The sequence below is a fragment of the Formica exsecta genome, unplaced genomic scaffold, assembly GCF_003651465.1.
Source record: "Formica exsecta isolate Colony F162 unplaced genomic scaffold, ASM365146v1 scaffold30, whole genome shotgun sequence".
In the NCBI taxonomy this organism is placed as follows: Eukaryota; Metazoa; Arthropoda; class Insecta; order Hymenoptera; family Formicidae; genus Formica; species Formica exsecta.
The window spans coordinates 690267-709742 of NW_021850257.1; the positions used below are offsets into that span (position 1 = coordinate 690267).

The window sequence follows — 19476 nt, forward strand, 5'->3', positions numbered from 1 at the left end:
ATATATGTATATATACGTATGTATGTGTGTTGTGTACAGTAGTTACACGGCGCGACGCGGCTATCGTCGAACGAGCACCTCGCGCCGTCGCATCGCAATCGAGTCCTCATCGGGTGTTTCAACTTTAACACATATACACGCTCTCGTTAGTCGTTTTTAGCCATTTCCTTTCTCCTTTTCCTCCTCTTCTCTCCTCCACGCCTAAAACGTTTTTCACGCACACGCTACCTCGCAATCAGACGTACATCTCGGAACCAGACATCGTCTCCACACGCACACGCTCTCCGTCCAATCGCACCTTCTTTCCTCGTCTCGATCGCTTCCGTAATCGTCATCGGTGTCGATCGCCCAGGCGGCTCCTCTCTCTTCCTCTTTATCTCTCCCACGGTCGTCGATAGCTACCGATAATATATATATATATATACGTGTACAAAGTAATTCCTTGTATTGGGAAAAATCGAACGAAAGAGCGTCCTGAGAATGATGGGAATCGCAGGAGAGGACAGATAAATCTTGTCGACCGTTTGCTGGGGCGATCCGAGAAGAGAGACACAGAGTGGAACAGACTCCAGTTATCAAGGTACGGAAGCCGGACTCTGGACGCCGTCTCGGCGACGGAACCTCGGAGACAACGGTCTCCCGTTCTCCTTCCTGCCCGCCGTTGGACCAGCGGCACCGATGACGAAGGCGGGACCGCGCGCGTCGGGACGCCGATGCTGTCGGCGTCCCATCGCGGCAGCATTGCCGACATTGATGGTTTGATGAGCACGCGCGGCGAGGTATTAGTTGGCCACGAGCAGATGCTGATACTGGCTGGCCGGGTAGGGCGCGACCGAGCTGAGGCCGAAGTTGTTGAGGCCCTCGACCAGGGCGCTCTTATCCTGTTGCTGTTGCGCTGCCGCTGCCGCGCCGGCGTTGGTCGTTGCGGAGCCGATTGGGCCAAGGTTACCGCTGCCGGTGCTCTGGGTACCAGCGGCGCCGGTACCCGTGCCGTTCACGCTGCCGCCGGTGCCGGTGGCGCCGGTGCCGTTCATGCCGCCGCCGTAAAACTGATGGCCGGCGAGCGCGGTCGGGTCGAGATACGACGACGGAAATTTGGCACCGGCGTAGAGATCGGCCGGCAGATAGCCGCCATGGTTCGACGAGTCGAAGATGTTGCGATGGGGGAACTGCGCGTGATACGCCGCCGCCGCCGCTGCTGCGGCCGGGCCGTGTTGGAAGAAGTATGCGCTCGGGTCCGTGTGCTGCTGCGCGGCACCCGCCGCGGCGACTATGCTACCGGGCGATAGACTGCGACTACGCGGCGAACTCTGCGAGACCGGCAGACCCGCTCCACCGGCCGCGGTCACCTGTTGCTGCTGTTGCTGCTGCTGCGGTGGCTGTTGTTGCGGCGGCTGTTGGTGCTGCTGCTGCTGCTGTTGCTGCTGATGGTGGTGGTGATGGTGGATCTGCTGCTGCATCGCTGCGCGCTGCTTTATATAGTTTGAGAACTCGGTGGGCGACATCCTGAAACCGAGCGGTACCGTGTGGTTCATCAGTGTCTGCGCGTGTATACGTATACATTTACGTGTGTATGTCCCAGGGTGATGGATCGTCTCGCGGTCCCGTTAGTACGAGTGGGTTGGCTAAAGTTAATCCTTGCTATTGACAATGTACGATCGTACATTCTATGAATCTCTATAAGCTTCGGATAGGCATGCTTAGTTGCTTTATAATCATAGCGTGATACTGATTAATTTTTTACCTAAGGACGGTCCCACCGTGCAATTTGTATTTTTTTTTGTACCGCGGGAACTGAATAAAGTTAATTTTTACCGAGGATGTAAGAATATACCTGAGACACAATTTCAAGCAGCATTCTATGTGAATATAGATTAGATTATCTAAAAGAGTTTAAGGAGTGTTGAAAACAAACAAGTTTATAAATAACCATTTTATTTTAAATAAATTGCATTGTAAATTATTTAAAATTTTTTATACATTTTGTTGTCAACACTTCTTGAATAGAATAAACTTACTAATTGCATTATCGTGCACGATAAATCTCCACCGCGATAATTACTCTCATATATCACTATGCGAGAAAAGTAATTATTATACAGTTACACACTCTCTCTTTTGTTGCAAAAAACTCGTAATAATCATTATATAATTTGGAAAATGAATGCTTATTTATATATTCGTGATCAATGACGCCAAAAAAATTAGTCATATAAAACATTTTTACCAAACAATTTAAAAGAATAAAAGAATAACTAAATAGACTTAATTTTCATGATGATAGTCAAGTTAATTATCGCCCTGAATATTCGTAAGCTTCGACATGACAATTAAACCTGAGTTCAATTAGTCAATTAGTCATAGAATGAAAAGAATATTGCTCTACTAACCTGTTGGCGCGTTTGCTGCTAGTCTTAAGCTTGGTACTGCCAAACTTGGTCTGGGCAAAGGTGGCGGTGGTGAAGGTAAGCGGGGCGGTGGTACGCGGGATGAAGGCCGGCACGGGGCTGGGCGAGCCCTTAAAGGAGCTGGTAATGGGCGTGGGCGAGGGTGCCGACGAGGAGCCGGACCCGTGACCGTTCTGCTGATTGTTGGACGAGCCGTTGCTAGTGTTACTGCCGAGCGAGCTCGAGAACGGCGAGGTGGATTTGGGGCTGAGGCTGAGACCGCTCAGGGACGTGCTGACGGCCTCGATCGGCCTGAAGCACTGCGCCTCCGGATTGAAGGTCTTAGTGACCTCGCGATCGGCCGAGGTCTCGTCGTGCGGGTCGCCGGTCTCCGAGTACAGGATCTTCACGGCGTTCAACTCGCCGATTCGGTAGCTCACCTCGCCGGGATCGACCCAGACGGCGAGTTCGGCCGGCAGATTCTCCAGGATGTCCTGGATCGGCACGCCGCTCTCCTTGGCGGCGCGCTCCAGCACCGGGTCGACCGGGTCGCCGGTCTTCAGGCACCTGAAAGCCGAGCCCTTGAACGGTTTCTCCGGATACCAGTGGCCCTTGAACTTGTCCTTGAGCGCCTTCTCGAGCTCCTCGCCAAAGATGTTGACCCGTCTGCGCGGCAGTTTGTTGTAGAGATACGATATCACGAAGTTAAGCGCCACCTGCACCTCGATATGCATCTTGGCCTTTGGTGGAAGAATCTTTGGGCTGTTGTCGTCGCTCGCACCGGGATAGCACCGAGGACGTCCACACGATCGGCCGTCTTGCCACCGGCGGGGAATTGTTCCGGAGATGGTGGTGTGTTATATACACGTACGCCCGACTAACGGAGCTGCCGGATGTGGTGACCGTTGATTTTTCACCGCGCGCGGACTATCGTCATGCGAGTCACAGTAGTCGCGAATATCTAGAGATCTGTAATCATATATAAAAAGGAAAATTATGAGAGATCTATCGTAATAAAGATAAATAATGCAATAATAATTGATCGTATTGTGTGCGCGATTTCTTCAAAATATATACATATATACAGAGTCTTCCATATAAGTTTAATATTTTTATTATATAGTAGACATTAACATCTATTTCATCAGATCAAATAAAATTTTTTTAAATGTTCCATTATAAAAAAATATATATATATTAAATTTAATTATAACAGAGTTACCAAGAATCAAGAAACGACAAATGCATTGTGTGTTGACATATTAAAAAACAAGATCTCTTTTCGAAAATTTTGCTAAAGAAAAAGAATACTTATTTTTTAACAAGGAATACACCGGTCTGTTTTTTACATTTACCTATATGAAACACCTTGCATAGAAATTAATTGAACAGATTTTTATGTTCTTCTCTTATCGTTCGATGCAGCAGTTAACTGACAAATTCCTCCTTTCAATTTCCTATTCAATTCCTACATTACGGGGTTAAACACGCTTTCGGGGCATCTATTCTACTCTCCTCTCGGCAAACCTTAATTACGATTCACAAATGAGTGGCGCCAAGTTTGCCGACCGTCGAATGGGAATATTATCGCGCGGGACGGCGCCCATTCTCTCGTATGCATTATCAGAGATCGACAATAGATGGTCGAGTGCGCTCTCTCCCTCTACCTTCCTCCTCCCCTTCTCCCCCACAGCCAAGTTGTATGCAAAGATCTGGATGTTGGTCGTCGCGGCGCGGATTCCACGCGGTGAGAAGAGCGAGATCGCGTCAAAGGAGCTCGCCGAGCTCCTTTGACGCGATCTGCTGGAGAAGGATTCGACGGCGTTTATCGGTTCCTTTCACGAGCGAGGTTCGCGCGCATTGAAACGGAACGCGGCTTCCGGTTGCCTCGCGCCGTTTCTCGGCCTCGTGCGCTCAAGGAACCGGAACAGAGAGGCAAGCCGAACGTTCCTCGTCGTTGCCCCTTGAGACGCCTCTGAGATAATGCTACCTCGAGGACTCGCGCGAGTATCGACGAAATATTATAGACAAAATTCAATAAAAATATTAGATAACCCAATTACCATCTTTTTATAATTGAAAGTGTTTATTTAAGTAATAAAATTTAAATAATAAATAATATGTAAAATATTTTATTCATTATGACTAATCGACTGATGCTCAGTCGATCTCAATTGCTCTGGCAATTGGTTCCTTTCACGATTTAGAGAATTTTAGATCTATGCCGGTACTATTATTTACGAAGCAAGTCGTATCTATACGCGTCATTTTCTCCTCTTTGGCAAGCCTAAGCAAGTTCTCACAACTTTTACATTCCATTGCACTCTTTTTTACGGTTGTTTACGCGCGCCACATGTAAATTATGCAACGCGTGACGCACACATCGCTCGTATAACAGTGCTTTTACGTCTCCGCAGACACGGATTCTCTAACGCAAACGAGTCGAGAGATAATAAAAGGGGGACTTTGTGCCCTTTTAGATGCATCCTGAGAGTAGTGGGCGCTGCCGCAATCGCGAAAGTTGCTTCTCTCGCCGAATGGCACCGAGAGCGAAAGGTGCTTCTGTTCTCCTTCTTTCGCCCTTCTTCGATGCCCCTCCTCCTTCTTTTCTCTTTTCTCGCAATAGAGATTCTTGGGCGTCTACCAAGGGCTTCTTCTCTGCTACTGCCGGGGTATATCCGGCGCGACCCGAGCCGAGAGTCTCGGAACTCGATTCCGCCTTTTCTGGCTTCTCTCCTTCGACCCCGCAATGTCGCTCGATCCGAGAAGAAGAGAGAGAGAGAGAGAGAGAAGAGGAGGCAATGGAAGGAGACGAGAACCGCAAAAGAGTTTCTACGACTTTCGGGCCGGTGACCCTCTTGAAGACGCGAGGCGACTTCGCTTTTTACCGAGTCCTTCCGTTTCTCTCTTACGCGGATTTTATTTCTCAAAGCTGGCATAGGGTACATCCTATCTGTAATAAAAAGAGGGATGTACGCGCAGCATGCCGCACACGATTACGTTATTGTGTCTGGAAAATTTCAACGACGATCTTTTATGCCTTATCGCCTAACGACAGTGCGTATCTTGAAATTATCTCATTCGTTTGGAAAAAATTAATTTACGATCTTCGGCGCAATTTTTGCACCTTCGCTGAAAAAAATCGCAAAATATTATTCGTACGCGCGCGTACTTAAAAAATATTTTAAAATATCCAAGCGCACATACAATTATTTAATGGAAAAAAAATATCACGCATCTTTAGGGAATTGAGGAGCGACTCGCTCTCTCGTCGCGCGCGCAACGAATGGAATATATCGCGATAAAATATTTCCACGGAGGCGGACACGCGATTTTCTCCGACTTTCCTCTCGAGAAGAGCGCGTCCCGCTTCTCGGCTTTATCCGCCCGCGCATCTAATGCACACCCGCTTTTTCCGGCCGCTCTACTCGACTCCGCGGTGGGCTCGCGAGGGATATGTAGGTTAAAGCTAGCGGCGGTCTCTCCACTTCCAACGAGACCGGGGGTTGCTTGTGTAGGTGTAGGTATTGATCCCGCGGCAACACGGGGCTGCCGGAAGGTTCTCGAGTTAAAAATACACGGCCTTGCGGCTCCGCGTGCTCGCCAAGTGCCGTAATTTCCGCCACCTTGATTTCCCTGCGATATTTCTCGTGACCCGCGAGATTCCTCGGTTTATCCGGACTTGATCGGATTTGACAGAAAAATCATTGCGTCGCTCTACTATCTTCCTCCCGACTACTCCTCTCTTTCTCTCGATCGTCTATCCATAACTATGGATGAATAACAAGTTAGACGTAAAACTTATGCAGCATCAATTCAACTAATCACGCATCTGCGGGTGATCATTATTTAACAAACACCATGTATTTGTGATTCAAACACTTGAGGGAATTCATCCCGGAATGCTCAATAAATAACGCGCTTTCTCTCTCCCTCTCTCTCTCTCTCTCGCGCGCGCAACGAATGGAATATATCGCGATAAAATATTTCCACGGAGGCGGACACGCGATTTTCTCCGACTTTCCTCTCGAGAAGAGCGTCTCGCTCTTCTCGGCTTTATCCGCCCGCGCATCTAATGCACACCCGCTTTTTCCGGCCGCTCTACTCGACTCCGCGGTGGGCTCGCGAGGGATATGTAGGTTAAAGCTAGCGGCGGTCTCTCCACTTCCAACGAGACCGGGGGTTGCTTGTGTAGGTGTAGGTATTGATCCCGCGGCAACACGGGGCTGCCGGAAGGTTCTCGAGTTAAAAATACACGGCCTTGCGGCTCCGCGTGCTCGCCAAGTGCCGTAATTTCCGCCACCTTGATTTCCCTGCGATATTTCTCGTGACCCGCGAGATTCCTCGGTTTATCCGGACTTGATCGGATTTGACAGAAAAATCATTGCGTCGCTCTACTATCTTCCTCCCGACTACTCCTCTCTTTCTCTCGATCGTCTATCCATAACTATGGATGAATAACAAGTTAGACGTAAAACTTATGCAGCATCAATTCAACTAATCACGCATCTGCGGGTGATCATTATTTAACAAACACCATGTATTTGTGATTCAAACACTTGAGGGAATTCATCCCGGAATGCTCAATAAATAACGCGCTTTCTCTCTCCCTCTCTCTCTCTCTCTACTATCGATCTAAGTAAATTATATTTTAAATGAAAAATAACGCTCTTCTTCTGAAACATAAATGCAATTTTACAAGTCTTCACCAGTGTTTTGCTACCGATCGCTGAAACAGTCACGTTAACTTTGTTATCGCCCGCTAATTATCCACGAGTAGGAGAGATCGATTCGCGGCGGCAGGTGTCAAAGTGTCAAAGGGATTTTTTTTTTCCCTCAATCTCTCCTCCTCTCATAGAGATGCGAGATCGAGCCCGGGTTGCCGGCGCGCTTTGTATTTACGCCGGACTGAATGGAGGTCGCGCGAAGAGACAGAAGAGGTGCACTGGTATGTGGGCCGGTGATATAAAGCGTCCTTCGGCGAATCAAGTCAATGGAGCGCGGGGGCTTTCCTCCCTCCCTCCCCGCGCGTACGGGGCTGATATTCTCCACGTGGAGAGGAATTGTGTGCGAGAAGCGACAGCGCGGCGCGTCCTTGTCGCGACGCGACGTCGTGGCGATAGACGCGGGGAAAGAGAGAAGTGGCGTATCCGGCTAATTAACCCCCTCCCTCCCCCTACCCCTTCTATCCCCGGGCACTCGCTCGCGTTACTCGCTTCGTCGAGTCATCGTGCGCGCGCGAGATGCCTCGACAGCTTGATCGCGCCAGATCAATGCACTCGACGAGAGTACCTACTACGACGTGACGTATCGTGATCACGTAGCTAACGCGAACAAGGTGATTCCCGATGCCGTCGTTAAGTCGTCTCTTAAGACGCGGACGAAAGAAGAGCAGTAGCTCACAGATTAAATAAAAGTGCAATCGGATGGGACACGGCTTAATGATTAAAGAAATTTAATGCCTCGTAAAGAGATAAACACATATACACGCATATATATTTGCATAGATTAAAAAATGCTCTCTTTCCAAAATTATTGCCGAAAATATTAAGTATCTACAAAGTATATATATGTATGTATATATGTTGTAATTGAAATTGTTGAGAAGAGATAATAAAGAAATTCTATCGCATCTTTTTTTAATAAAAAAGAATTTATAACCTTTTTATAGTTTTCTTATTTATATAGGAAAATTAAGCTTCTATTTTGTACTTCAAATAAACAATTTCCTATTTAAATATTTAACAAAGAAACTTTTGACAAAACTAAAGATTAAATACTTTTAAATGGGAGTGATTTAACTGTATTTAAAGTATCAAAATAAATGTTAGATTGAAAATTGAGATTAAAAGTAGAAGAAAAATTTGAGGTCACGAAAAACGATACAATATTCCAAAATATGGAATTGGAATTTTTTTTAAATCAAGAATCGTGCTTTTTCCAACTTACTTTCTCTCATTAAATTCGGGACTAATAATTTAAAAGATAATCGAGAATAATCCATTGATATTTACAATATTTAAGCAATATCTTCCATTAAATAATGCCCGCTAATTCTTACAATGTCTCGGCCTTGCATATGTAAATTATTCTAGACGCGAATTGGTAGAACTACTTATGACAGTCATAATAATTTTCCAAGTTACCGTGATTTCCAACACTCGAGTTAATTATCGCAACTAATTTGGAACAATTCTCTTGATTCGGGATTCAGCGGAGCGCATTAAATCCGTCAAAGCGCGCGCGCGCGCGCGCCCTCCCAGCTCAGCGTATACACCCACTTAATCGATCCCCGAAGAAACAGCGGAGAACTGATTTAATTACGCCGGTCGTGCAAATTGGGTCAAGACGGCGCGCCCCGACGTGCTTCGTATCGAATAAAGGCGTCGTCGACGAAGCTCTAAACCCAAAGTCACCCAAGAGGTGTTCTGGAAAGTGCCACGAGAGTGCCGGCGAATAATCGATTCTAGTTTCAAACCTGTTTGAGGATTATCTGATCGTTCCGCGAGGATTACTTCGCTCCAGAACGCGGGAGGAATCGCGTTTGCGTAACCGTAATGTCCGTCGGTTATACAATGAGTCGTCCTCGGCCGAGTCACGTGCGCGCATCCATCTATTTCTGAAAGCCGGTGTTTTATAAGCCGGACGCGAAGAAACGCACTGTATTGATGCCGTAATGATCGGTGGAATCCCGGCGATGGAACTTTCATAACTATTATATTTGACAGATCGATGGAATAACCGTGTGATGTTCGTGGCAATGCTCTTAATTGAAAATTTCAAAACAAACGGCGTACATATGTATACTCTCTTAAACTAAATCGGTGAAAATGTCACTGATTAAAGCAGTGACAAAATGTTATTGATTAAAGCACTGACAAGATTTCACCGAAGATCGATGAATATTTCATTGATCCTCAGTGAAAATATGCATACGTTGCTCCTTCGTCTTATCTTTCATTGAATATAGTAATAAGATTTATAACTAGTATTCTAATTCAGAATTATATGTGCATTGTACTCTTTTACTCTTAAAATGTGATAAATTCACACAAGATGAACAAAATTCATGATAAAATTCAGATATATATTTTTTTAACTAAGTATATATAAGATACATTTTTTAAATATCACTGATTAAAACATCCATTACCACTAACTGATTCTTCCCAGTGAGATTTTACTATTTGCAGAAGATATTTGTAACTGAAACCACTGCTATCAGTGATAATATACTGATTCCATTTAATAGAGTAATGCGGGTTTCACAATTGATCCCCAAAGATAGACAAAATAATAAAGGGTTCCATTCTGCTCCAAGACTCTTCTTACGAGCATCGTGAAACGTATCAAGATGATCGTTACTTTGTGCCTTTGTCAGGTCTTTTATGTACGAGAAAAAAAAGAATTGATCGCGTGAAATCGTGAAACCTTGAGGATGCGAATCCTCACGCGCGTTTAAATCCCGACCATTCTCGGACACGTGACCGGCCGCTCGCGTGACGCTTCGCCTGATCTCGTTCTCCATGTAAACGAGTGACAGATTTCGCGCCGCATTGATCGACAATTGCGATAAAATCCCAATGGCGTATTTAAGAATTGAAACCTAAGCGCGATACACGAACAAACGATCGGACGAGATTCTCGTTTCCCAGATTGCCGTTGGGCAAATTATCATGTCGCATTATAAATAAGACACTTTGCGAAAAATGTTTGCGGAGCATTTTTCTCATTTAACGCTTATCGTGGATAGCTTTACTTATCGAGAGGAACGCATTCACATCATCCATTATGGATCGACCTACTCCACTGGAGGCGATTCTTATTGAACTTTATTGTGTAGGTTATAATAAATCCTCCCTCTCCTCCTCATTCTCTCGCCCTATCTCTCTCTCTCGGATACTCCCCGTTGCCTTCCTTTCCTTTCCCTCCTCTCTCCTTCCCTATCTTCTCGCTCGTCGCTCTTTCTCGAGCGCGGTGCCAGGCGGACCGACAGATCAATACGACACAGTCTCTGCGGACACGGGCGCTGCTGCTCCAGATAACAAGGCGAGAACGCGGACCTGCCCTATAAGCCTCCATTTAAATAGCGCCCCAAATACGTAGGTCGGTAGGTAGGTAGGTAGGTAGGTAGGTAGGTATAGGGGCGCTCCTCCTACGGAAAAGATGCCGAGCACTCTCCGAAGGGTCACCCCCATCGAATACCCGGACCTGGGCCAAAGTGGCATTACGTCACACATTTTTTGGCTCGCCGCCATTGCGATTCTATCTTTCGCGAAATTTTGTTTATTTAATCGTAAATAAAATGCGACGCATTAATTTTTATTCGCATATTTCAAATTTGTGGTAATATTTATTTCACGGAAGGCATTGAAGGAACGTCTGTATTTCTAACAGTAACTCATAAAGTTTATTATATATCTTCTTTTTAATATATGCGTATAACGGCGGGAATACCGTTAATTTAGGTTTGGAAAATTGTAGCTTTCAGAATAAACGATTCGTTCACAATCGTTTATTTCTACAAGGTACAAGATTCAATTAAACGCCGCGCTATCATCGTGAAGCAATTTAAAATAAAATGCACTTTGATTGCACGCGTGAGCGCGCGAACTTTATGAATCGGTCCGAATGGAAAATAGATTTTATTATGCTCTTACCACTCTCTCCACTCCGTGTCTCTCTCTTTTCTCTGCAAGTTGCGTCCGATATTACGGCACGAAACCGAAATGGCAACGTGTCACCGTATCGTTGATTGACCTAATTATATATAAACTGATGCTCGCGACGCAACCATATCGATTTATCGTTTATCTTGCGAGCGAGAATAAAAATTAAAAATTTCATCGAAAAAGCACAAAGGTTCGTCGAGCAATATATTCTTAAACGTTTTTGTATTCGACCGAGATAACTTACCGTAAGTGGCCTCAATGTTTCGCTATATTTGATTTACTATTCCGATCAGAACCAAGTAATGATAAGATACTATAGGAAATTCCGAATTCCAAGGCTCCAAACATTGGAAGGTTTGAGATGAAACGCGAAATATCGCCACGTGATTATATGAAATATTTTTTCATCCGACTGTGGATATAATAAACTGCCCGAAAAAAAATGAATCGAGATGAATTCGCAATCGATGACTCGAGATCGATAGTAATAGAAGGAACGAAGATATTCGCGACGATGTAGTAAGACGGATGTGAAAGGACCGTGAGACGCTCGCTTTTTCATCTCCGTCGAGGAGAATGAAACGACGATCTCTACGGATTTCCACCGTTCGATTGCGAACGTACGAGCGAAGGAAATTAATTTCAGCGAGCAAGAGAGTGCGTTCGAGAGCGGCGTTTGTACAATGAAAATTTACGACAAACGATGCGACGCATGCGGAAGTGAAGGCGCGCCCGATAATTTCGTCGTCTGCGGAGAAACGGAAGGGAGCTCTTAATGGTCGAAGAAGAATAAGAAGTCAGAAGAGACAGAGAGAGAGAGAGAGAGAGGAATAGAGAGATAGAGAGCTAAGAAACCCATTATCCGCGAAAATACGGCCGGTTGTCATCCTCAGAGCTCGCTCTTGGACGAACGAAGAGATTTTCGCCGCATTATTTCCTATATATTTTCTCTCCTCCGTCGTGGCGCCTCTTAAGAGAGTAACTGCATCGCCCGTTTAGGGATTTTATGACCAATTTGTTCAACGACCGCGGCCCTAAATTCCCCGCTAAAGTTCGCGTATTTGTTATCTCGCGTTATACAACGAGTAATTCCAAGTATCTTCTCCTATAGTGTGTCTCGTAGATAATCCACGTGTGCGGCCTGTCGTTTATTCTGCGATAAATCGAATCTCGGAGCAAAATATCGCGCGATCGATTGCCGATCATTGAGCCTGCAACACGTAATACGTTTTTACCGGTTTTTCTTTCCGTTTTTTGTATCCGCCGCGCAAGATTACAACGTATCGCTGATCGTATCGTCATTTTTTTTTTTACCACCGTTAGATAGACACTCGAAGAAGGAGGGGAAGGATTTATCGTACGTGCCTGGAGAATGGGAACTTGGGAAATGCCAGTGAAATACTGCAAGAGGCTGCAAAAAGATTGTCTGTCGCCGTCCGCGTTTCGCGAGTGGATAACGCTAAATGTATAATCGATCGTTATTTAACGCGAGGAAAAAAACATCAAAGAATGTGTTGAATAAAAAATTATAATTAACGCGTGCGAGTCATGCAGTTTAACAAAAAAAAAATCTTGCATAAAGATTTACACAATTATATTTTATCGATTAACGCCGACAAGTGCCTATTATGAATATATTATACTTTAATTACGCGGAAAAAAAGAAATGACCGTCTCGTTATTACATTACGAGAAATCAAAGTATTAGAAACTTGAATATATAATAATCCCATTATCTATCTCTTTTTTCACGGCGGTTTATCCTGGAATTCCCGTTTCTCTCGAAGGAAATAATTACTTCATCGCTTCAATGATAGCCATCAACCGCGTAATCCTATCGGTATATAAAAAAAACAGTAGGTAAATCCCTCATAATAACATAATATACGCAGGTCATAATATACAGATATTCTTCCAAGAACGAGTACTTCTTTCAAGCATTTTTTATAATTATAAACGGCTATTTAATAAAAGCATGTTTTTTTATCTAGATGATTAAAGAGCCGGATTTACGGCGTGACTCATTGGATATTAGAACGCTGGAAATGTTTAAAGGGCTATCCAGTACCTTTTCAAATCCAAGAGAGATAATCAAATATCCTATTTCTGGGAAATTTAAACTTCCATTCAGCCACATCAAGAATATTAACCGGTATATATTTTTAAAAGACATTCCATCTCTGAGACGATGTTTAGTCTCCACTGTATAAAGATACACGTTTATATTAGTAACAAAGATAAGTTGTCAAAGATGAGAAATCTCATTTCGAGGGGAAGATCATTACGAAACAAGTACTTTTCGCGCGAGATCTGAATGTCAATAGAGAGCCGCTGTTTTACCTCAATGATCGCGGGAAACAATGGGGAGAAACCCGCGATTATCGGTTGCACACGGAGATACATGCAATTGTTCACGCGACACTAAAAGCGCGAAAACATGTATCCCTCTCTCTCTTTCTCGTCTGGTTATTCTTTCTATCTCGATGCGCTACAATAGATGTCGATAGGATTTCCTCGAACAGGTTCGACACGGATGAATGAAGAGTTTCTCTCGCTGATGGTCGTTTATACGGACTACCTTTCCTCCGATTCTTTATGCAAATTAATCTTTTTTAATATTTCCAGGTATTTTTATACTTTCACCGCTATTGTGATCATCGACAATGATAATCAATATTTTTAATGGCTGACGAAAACCGCAGCTGAAGAATATTGTGCTTTCAAATATTCGTGTAATTATTAATTAGCAACGCGCGCTGCGATAGTCAAATATTGCGAGAGTCAAATATAACAACGATTTAGGAATTAATCACGCAAATAACTGTTTATGGTAAGTATCTAATTTCACATAGAGCCATATTGAAATAGCCATAGTGGCTATTTCAATTGCATTAATAAATTAATTCAATTTTTAATACGGTCAATTTTTCTCATATAATATATAAAGCACATTATTTACTAATTTATTGTCTTCGATAATTGTTTTTTCATCGTTTCTGTAATTATTTTATACAAATCTCTCTTTCTCTAATTTTTATATCTTCTTTTTCTTCCATCTTCTTTTTCCTTTTGTCATATTTACATATGCGATTGAAATAAAGGATTGTTTTCCGATTAACGAAAATAACCATAATTCCACACACAAAATTCGTATAAATTACATTGTGAGATGAAATATCACCTTTGTTATCGCAGACAGATAGAATGTATTTTTTAAATATGAAAGGTACACAAAGAGGGGCCTCTCCTCTCGGATATGTAAATTATATCCGTTCGCGATGTCCACTGCAGAATGTAATTGTGATATTATATCCGGCTCACTTGGCTGCCTTCATTGTCGAATACATAATTAATGTATTCAGATATTCTCATTATCGACTAATTTACTTTAACAGGGAGACATTATGGAAAACGAGAATCCCTCGATGACGTCACTCTCGAGATTAACCGTCCCGTCTGTTCGTTATAAATATTATGATTTACGATTGCGACGATCTTGTTTAGTTTAATTACTGTTTTACTTTTAGTAAATAAAATAATCTAAATAATTCATAATTGAATTTCGGATATTAGGGACAGTTCTCAAAATGCTTTATCATCTCTTGGAGAGACATTACTAGATCTAATAAGGAAATAAATAGACACAATTTGCCCTTATATTGCAACGTAAATAACAAAATTATAAGCAATGATTCATATCTAGGGTCTAACTACAGATATAAAATCGTTTTAATACATTTAAATAATTATTTATGAACAACTATAGGCCTCATTATTATATTATTTATGACATACACAATCGAGGGATAAATATAGGAAGAATAAAATAAAAATAGGAGCAGAAATATTTTGACAAACACGAGTGAAATGCAAAATGTAAGAGATATTTTAGATAAAAAAGTGGCATTTGTGATTTTTATGACATATTATTTAAATTATCTATTTTAAAGCTAGAAGTTAAAATATTGTTCATTTTAATTGTACACATATTTGAAATATATTTTTTTAAAAACTTTAAAGGCTGTTCAACGAAAAGCGACGCCGTTTTCGCGGAGTCGTGAATGTTGGTGCAGTTTCCATCGCGAAAACCGGAAGGAAGAAACGCGAAAGGGCGAGGTAGTGATCGATCGTCGGTGGCCGCCCTCAGAAAGGAATGGAGAGAGGTGTTCCTTATAGGAAAAGAGAGGCGAGTAGCCATGAGGGAAAGGGAAAAGGAGTTCGACGATATCTCACTGATATCCGACCGCGTTTCACGATCAGGATTTGCAACGCGAAAGTCACCGATTGTCATTGGGCTGGATTACCTTCGAGAAGAATCTAAATTCGCTCGAGATTGGAGAATAAATACAGAGTTCTTAAAGTTTCTTGTCGAGAGAGCAGAGAATATAATTTTGATTAATTAAAATATTTCACGATCAATATAAATATAAAACTCCTTAAAACTCTTGTCGATTCACTTTTAGCACAATATATATAAGAGTAAATATACATTTAATTAACTGCTTCCACAAGGTTAAATGCACGAAAGGTTCGTTATATTTATTAAATAAAATCAAAATAAAACTGTCGTTAATGGCTTCAAAATACATTCTTTTATCATGTAAAAAAAGAACTTTCCAATTTTCTTTTCAAATAAAATCTTAGATTTTTAGCTTTTTAAGGAATACAAATTTTAATAGAAAAACCGGATATCTAACATTTACGCAATATTGACGCTGAAAAGAATCAGTGTGCCATAAAACTGATTCTTCCTTGAAAATATTCTTCAAGAGAATGCAGGATTCTCAATCCTATGAAGAAATATGGAACAAGCGCGAATGAGAAACTACGAGGAAGCGGATCTGGAAATCGCCGATATTTCAACCGATAGCGCCGGATCAAGATTTGCGATGGACACGAGCCAACCATCTCAGGATAGGTTGCACTAACTCGGATCACCTCCGTAGAAACATCATGAAAACTTCGTAAGAAAACTTTGTCGAAATTACGTAATAATCATGATCTTTATATTGTATCTTCAACCATCTCGAAAGATAACTGCAATCTTATCTTCCAAAAAATTACCTATGTAAAATTAACGCCAAGATACGCATGTTCGAAGAAATGCATGGTCTGAAAATTTTATTTCGTCTGTCTCTAATCGCGCGAGAAGAAGCGATATAACGGAGGTGGAAAAATAGAAAAAAAAAAAAAAACACCTTCAAGACATAGACCGATCGATACTTCTTCCAGTGCAACGCGAACCCGCCACCGAGAGGTATCGCGATTCGAATGCCTTCGTGTAAGAGAACATCGCGTTGAAATTCCGCGCGGCTGGATCGGCGCCGCACATTATGTAATAAAATGCACCGCGAAAAGCTCGTCGCTCATTCGCGAGTTGCATAATATATTCGCGATTACACGAGAAGCTTATTTCTTTTTTCCAGAAAATATCTCACGCGTAAGTAATCTAGCTTCCTTTCCTATCTTTTTTTAGCGTTCTCATTCGAGCGTTTTTTTTTTTCCGCGCGCGCGATTCAAGTATTTCGCTGTTTTCGTGCTCGAAAAATCGACGAACGTCGAGAAACAAGTGTATATCGGTGTCGCCGCGAATAAACATAGAGAAATCAAATTTCTCCGCGATTTTAATCCGAATGGCCTATTAATATTGGTTTGCGAAACGTTCTATTCGAGGGAAATCTGCGATCGCGATTTCCCGTCTCGCGGCGAGATCTTTATAAGCTGTAATCGGCGCGCAGCATATTTTCAAGCCAAGGTTAAAGTCGGTCTCGCCTGGCACTTAGTCTGAAGAATTTCTGTTATTTCCTACAACGATATATACCCGGCGCGTATATAACCCGGAAGGGTATCGATTCGGAGGAGAGGCGGTCCTTTTGAAACGCTCGATAGAGCGAGACCGTAATCCCGCAGCCGCGGAAACTACAACTTTACTCGTTCCGTGCGCCGTTACTTGTTTTATTCGAGAGCGTTTTACCGTGACACGTACGAGTTTTCCGTATGAGAAAAGGTAAAGGCGCGCGCACGGGGAACGCTAAAACGCGGAAAAGTGTTGGTAAACAACGGTAATAATGATGATGGTGCGCGACAAGAACGTGACCCGACTACCTCGTCCTGGAAAAGTACGCTCTTTCATTTTCCTCCGTATTTTTCTCCAGTGAATGAAAATTTTGCAATGAGAGGTAAATATTTTTTTGGTAAATTCCTAAATTTTCTTTTCAGATATCTTTCTCTTTTGTGAGCTAAAATTGACTATTTAAAGCAAAGACGTCTTGATCTTTATCGCTAAAACGATGTCATTAAAAAGTAGTAAATTTGTAATTAATTATATGTATAAATATTATTTATATTNNNCTCTCAATAATTCATTATAAAATTATAAATTATATATATAATTATAATCATAAATTATATAAACTCTTTACGCTAGCACTGATTTTTTTATTTTTAAATGTCTTGTTAAATATGCAAACAGCATATTTATGTACGATGCAAAAATAGAGAGATATTCTCGTTCGCGGATCACTTCCTTATTCGTCCAGCTGCGATGTGAACCTTGCGTCCTCAAGACCTGTTTACGTAAGTGTGAATAAGACGTGCCGCATTCTAACGATGATCTATTTACGTCCACTGCTCCCCGAGATCCCGGCCCGCGGCCGGTCCGTACGCGCCTAATTTTATATTCGGAGCAAAAACTCGGCCACCATTGCCAAGTGGAGCTCCGTCACAATCGATCTCTCACCCCGTGACCTTTCGTCGCATCTCAAAGAAGAGGAAAATATTTACGAGAATAAAAATCCCGTGCGCGCTCCAAGAATGGTACCATATAACGATACGAGACCACCCGAAATAAGGTGCCTCGTAAGGACGAGAGCTCGGGAAAATAATCGGCGGTTTAATCGGAGGGAGACCGGAGGACAGAACACGATTCTACGCGTTGTTTCGACTTAATCCTCTTTCCCGCCGTAATAGGATTACAACGGGGAGAGAAAGAGCGAGGTCGCGAATGAATTTCGCTGACCGCGTGGAAAGTTCTTACGCGCTTTCAAGGACAGTCTTTGCCGCGGCAAAAAGCTTCGGAATGGACCGAGTCGTTCGAAAAAATTCCTCCTCCCCCCCCCTTGCCGAGAGATAATCGCGCACTCGGGTCCACATTCCAGATTTATAACGACGAACGTGCCCACCCTCCCTCCCCCTCTCCCGTAAGTCGCGACGTCGGAATTATTGCGCGAGATAAGATTTACGGATCCTATAAAACTGGAGTATAGGATATATTATTGCCGTTGTCTTTGCTTTCCGCGCGCGCGCGCGCGCATGACATGAACGTGTTTTTGCCCGAGTAAAAACGAATTTAGAACGAACATTAATCGCCGACGAATGAGTAATACTCTGAAAATACGCTTCGGGTATAATTAAAATGCCCGGGTTTATCGACCACCGATTGTCGAACGTGTGTTCCTTCTTTACAGATACATCTCTCGATTATTGCACAGAGTTATTACAATTGCTGCACAACAATTTGCTCTCGAAACGCGAGCGTTAGATTCGTAAAAAAAGTAACGTCTTATAAGTTAGCGGAACAAAATGAGCAGAATCAATTCTAATTAATATTTTTATTTGTTGCTCAAAGTATCGCTACGATTTTTTAGCGATATTTCGAAGCAGGCGGATTCGATAATTTCGGTAATTCCAGAAAGATATACCGCGTTATTTCATGGATGTAGCTTTAATTAACTGTTCCCCGACGTAGGCTGTAATTATCGTACGTTTGCGAGCGGGGACAATTCTTTTCCCGTTCAATATTCCGATATTCTGATAATACGGTACGTCGAAGCGTAAAACTCGAGACGATCGATATACGTATATATGGAAAACGTTACCGTTTCGAAAGATGCTATCTTGAATAAAACCACGAGAGAAAGGTTATCTCTCGAGCGGAAAATAAAAGATTCCTGGCACCGTTATGAAATGCTTCGCGTCAAATTGGAAGGTGTTCCCGTTAAGAATATATATACATTTTTTTCTACATCTTCCCATGTTTCAAATCAATCTTTTCTTTCTCTCGGTTCGTGATATGTATTGTACGAATTAAAAATAAATATACATATATGACGACGTCAAGCCAAAATTGACGAAAAACAAGTCACGATCGCGTTGATATAGACGTTCCTTATCTCCTCGACAAGAAACGATAATGAGAGCTCGATTGTCGTTCGAGTCGCTCAATCTGTAGTCTTGAAATTCTTTTCGCAATGTAAAATTATCAACTTTAAAGCTCAGATTTTTAAATCTCGAGGTATCTTTCTCTCTCTCTCTCTCTCTATCGTCTATATAATTTTTGCGGCCCCGCAATCTTTTCTTATCACCATCCCGCGCCGCGATGACAACTCTTCGACGCTTACCGATTAAGAACGAGGTCA

At 42.7% G+C, this 19476-nt stretch overlaps 1 protein-coding gene across 3 annotated transcripts in view; it reads right to left on the bottom strand.

Annotated features, from left to right (window-relative positions):
• LOC115237627 (protein Tob1) overlaps window positions 1–19476 on the bottom strand; it is a 79963-nt gene that overhangs the window by 3521 nt on the left and 56966 nt on the right. For 2 of the 3 annotated variants that reach the window (XM_029810800.1, XM_029810801.1), the window contains 2 exons: window positions 2391–3356; window positions 7–1506 (listed from right to left, as the gene is read on the bottom strand). In XM_029810800.1, coding sequence (XP_029666660.1) covers window positions 783–1506; window positions 2391–3121 — 1455 coding nt within the window. In that variant the 5' untranslated portion in view covers window positions 3122–3356 and the 3' untranslated portion in view covers window positions 7–782. Of the gene's footprint in view, window positions 1–6; window positions 1507–2390; window positions 3357–19476 lie in introns of those variants that run through there. The other variant, XR_003884369.1, reaches the window with a different exon arrangement.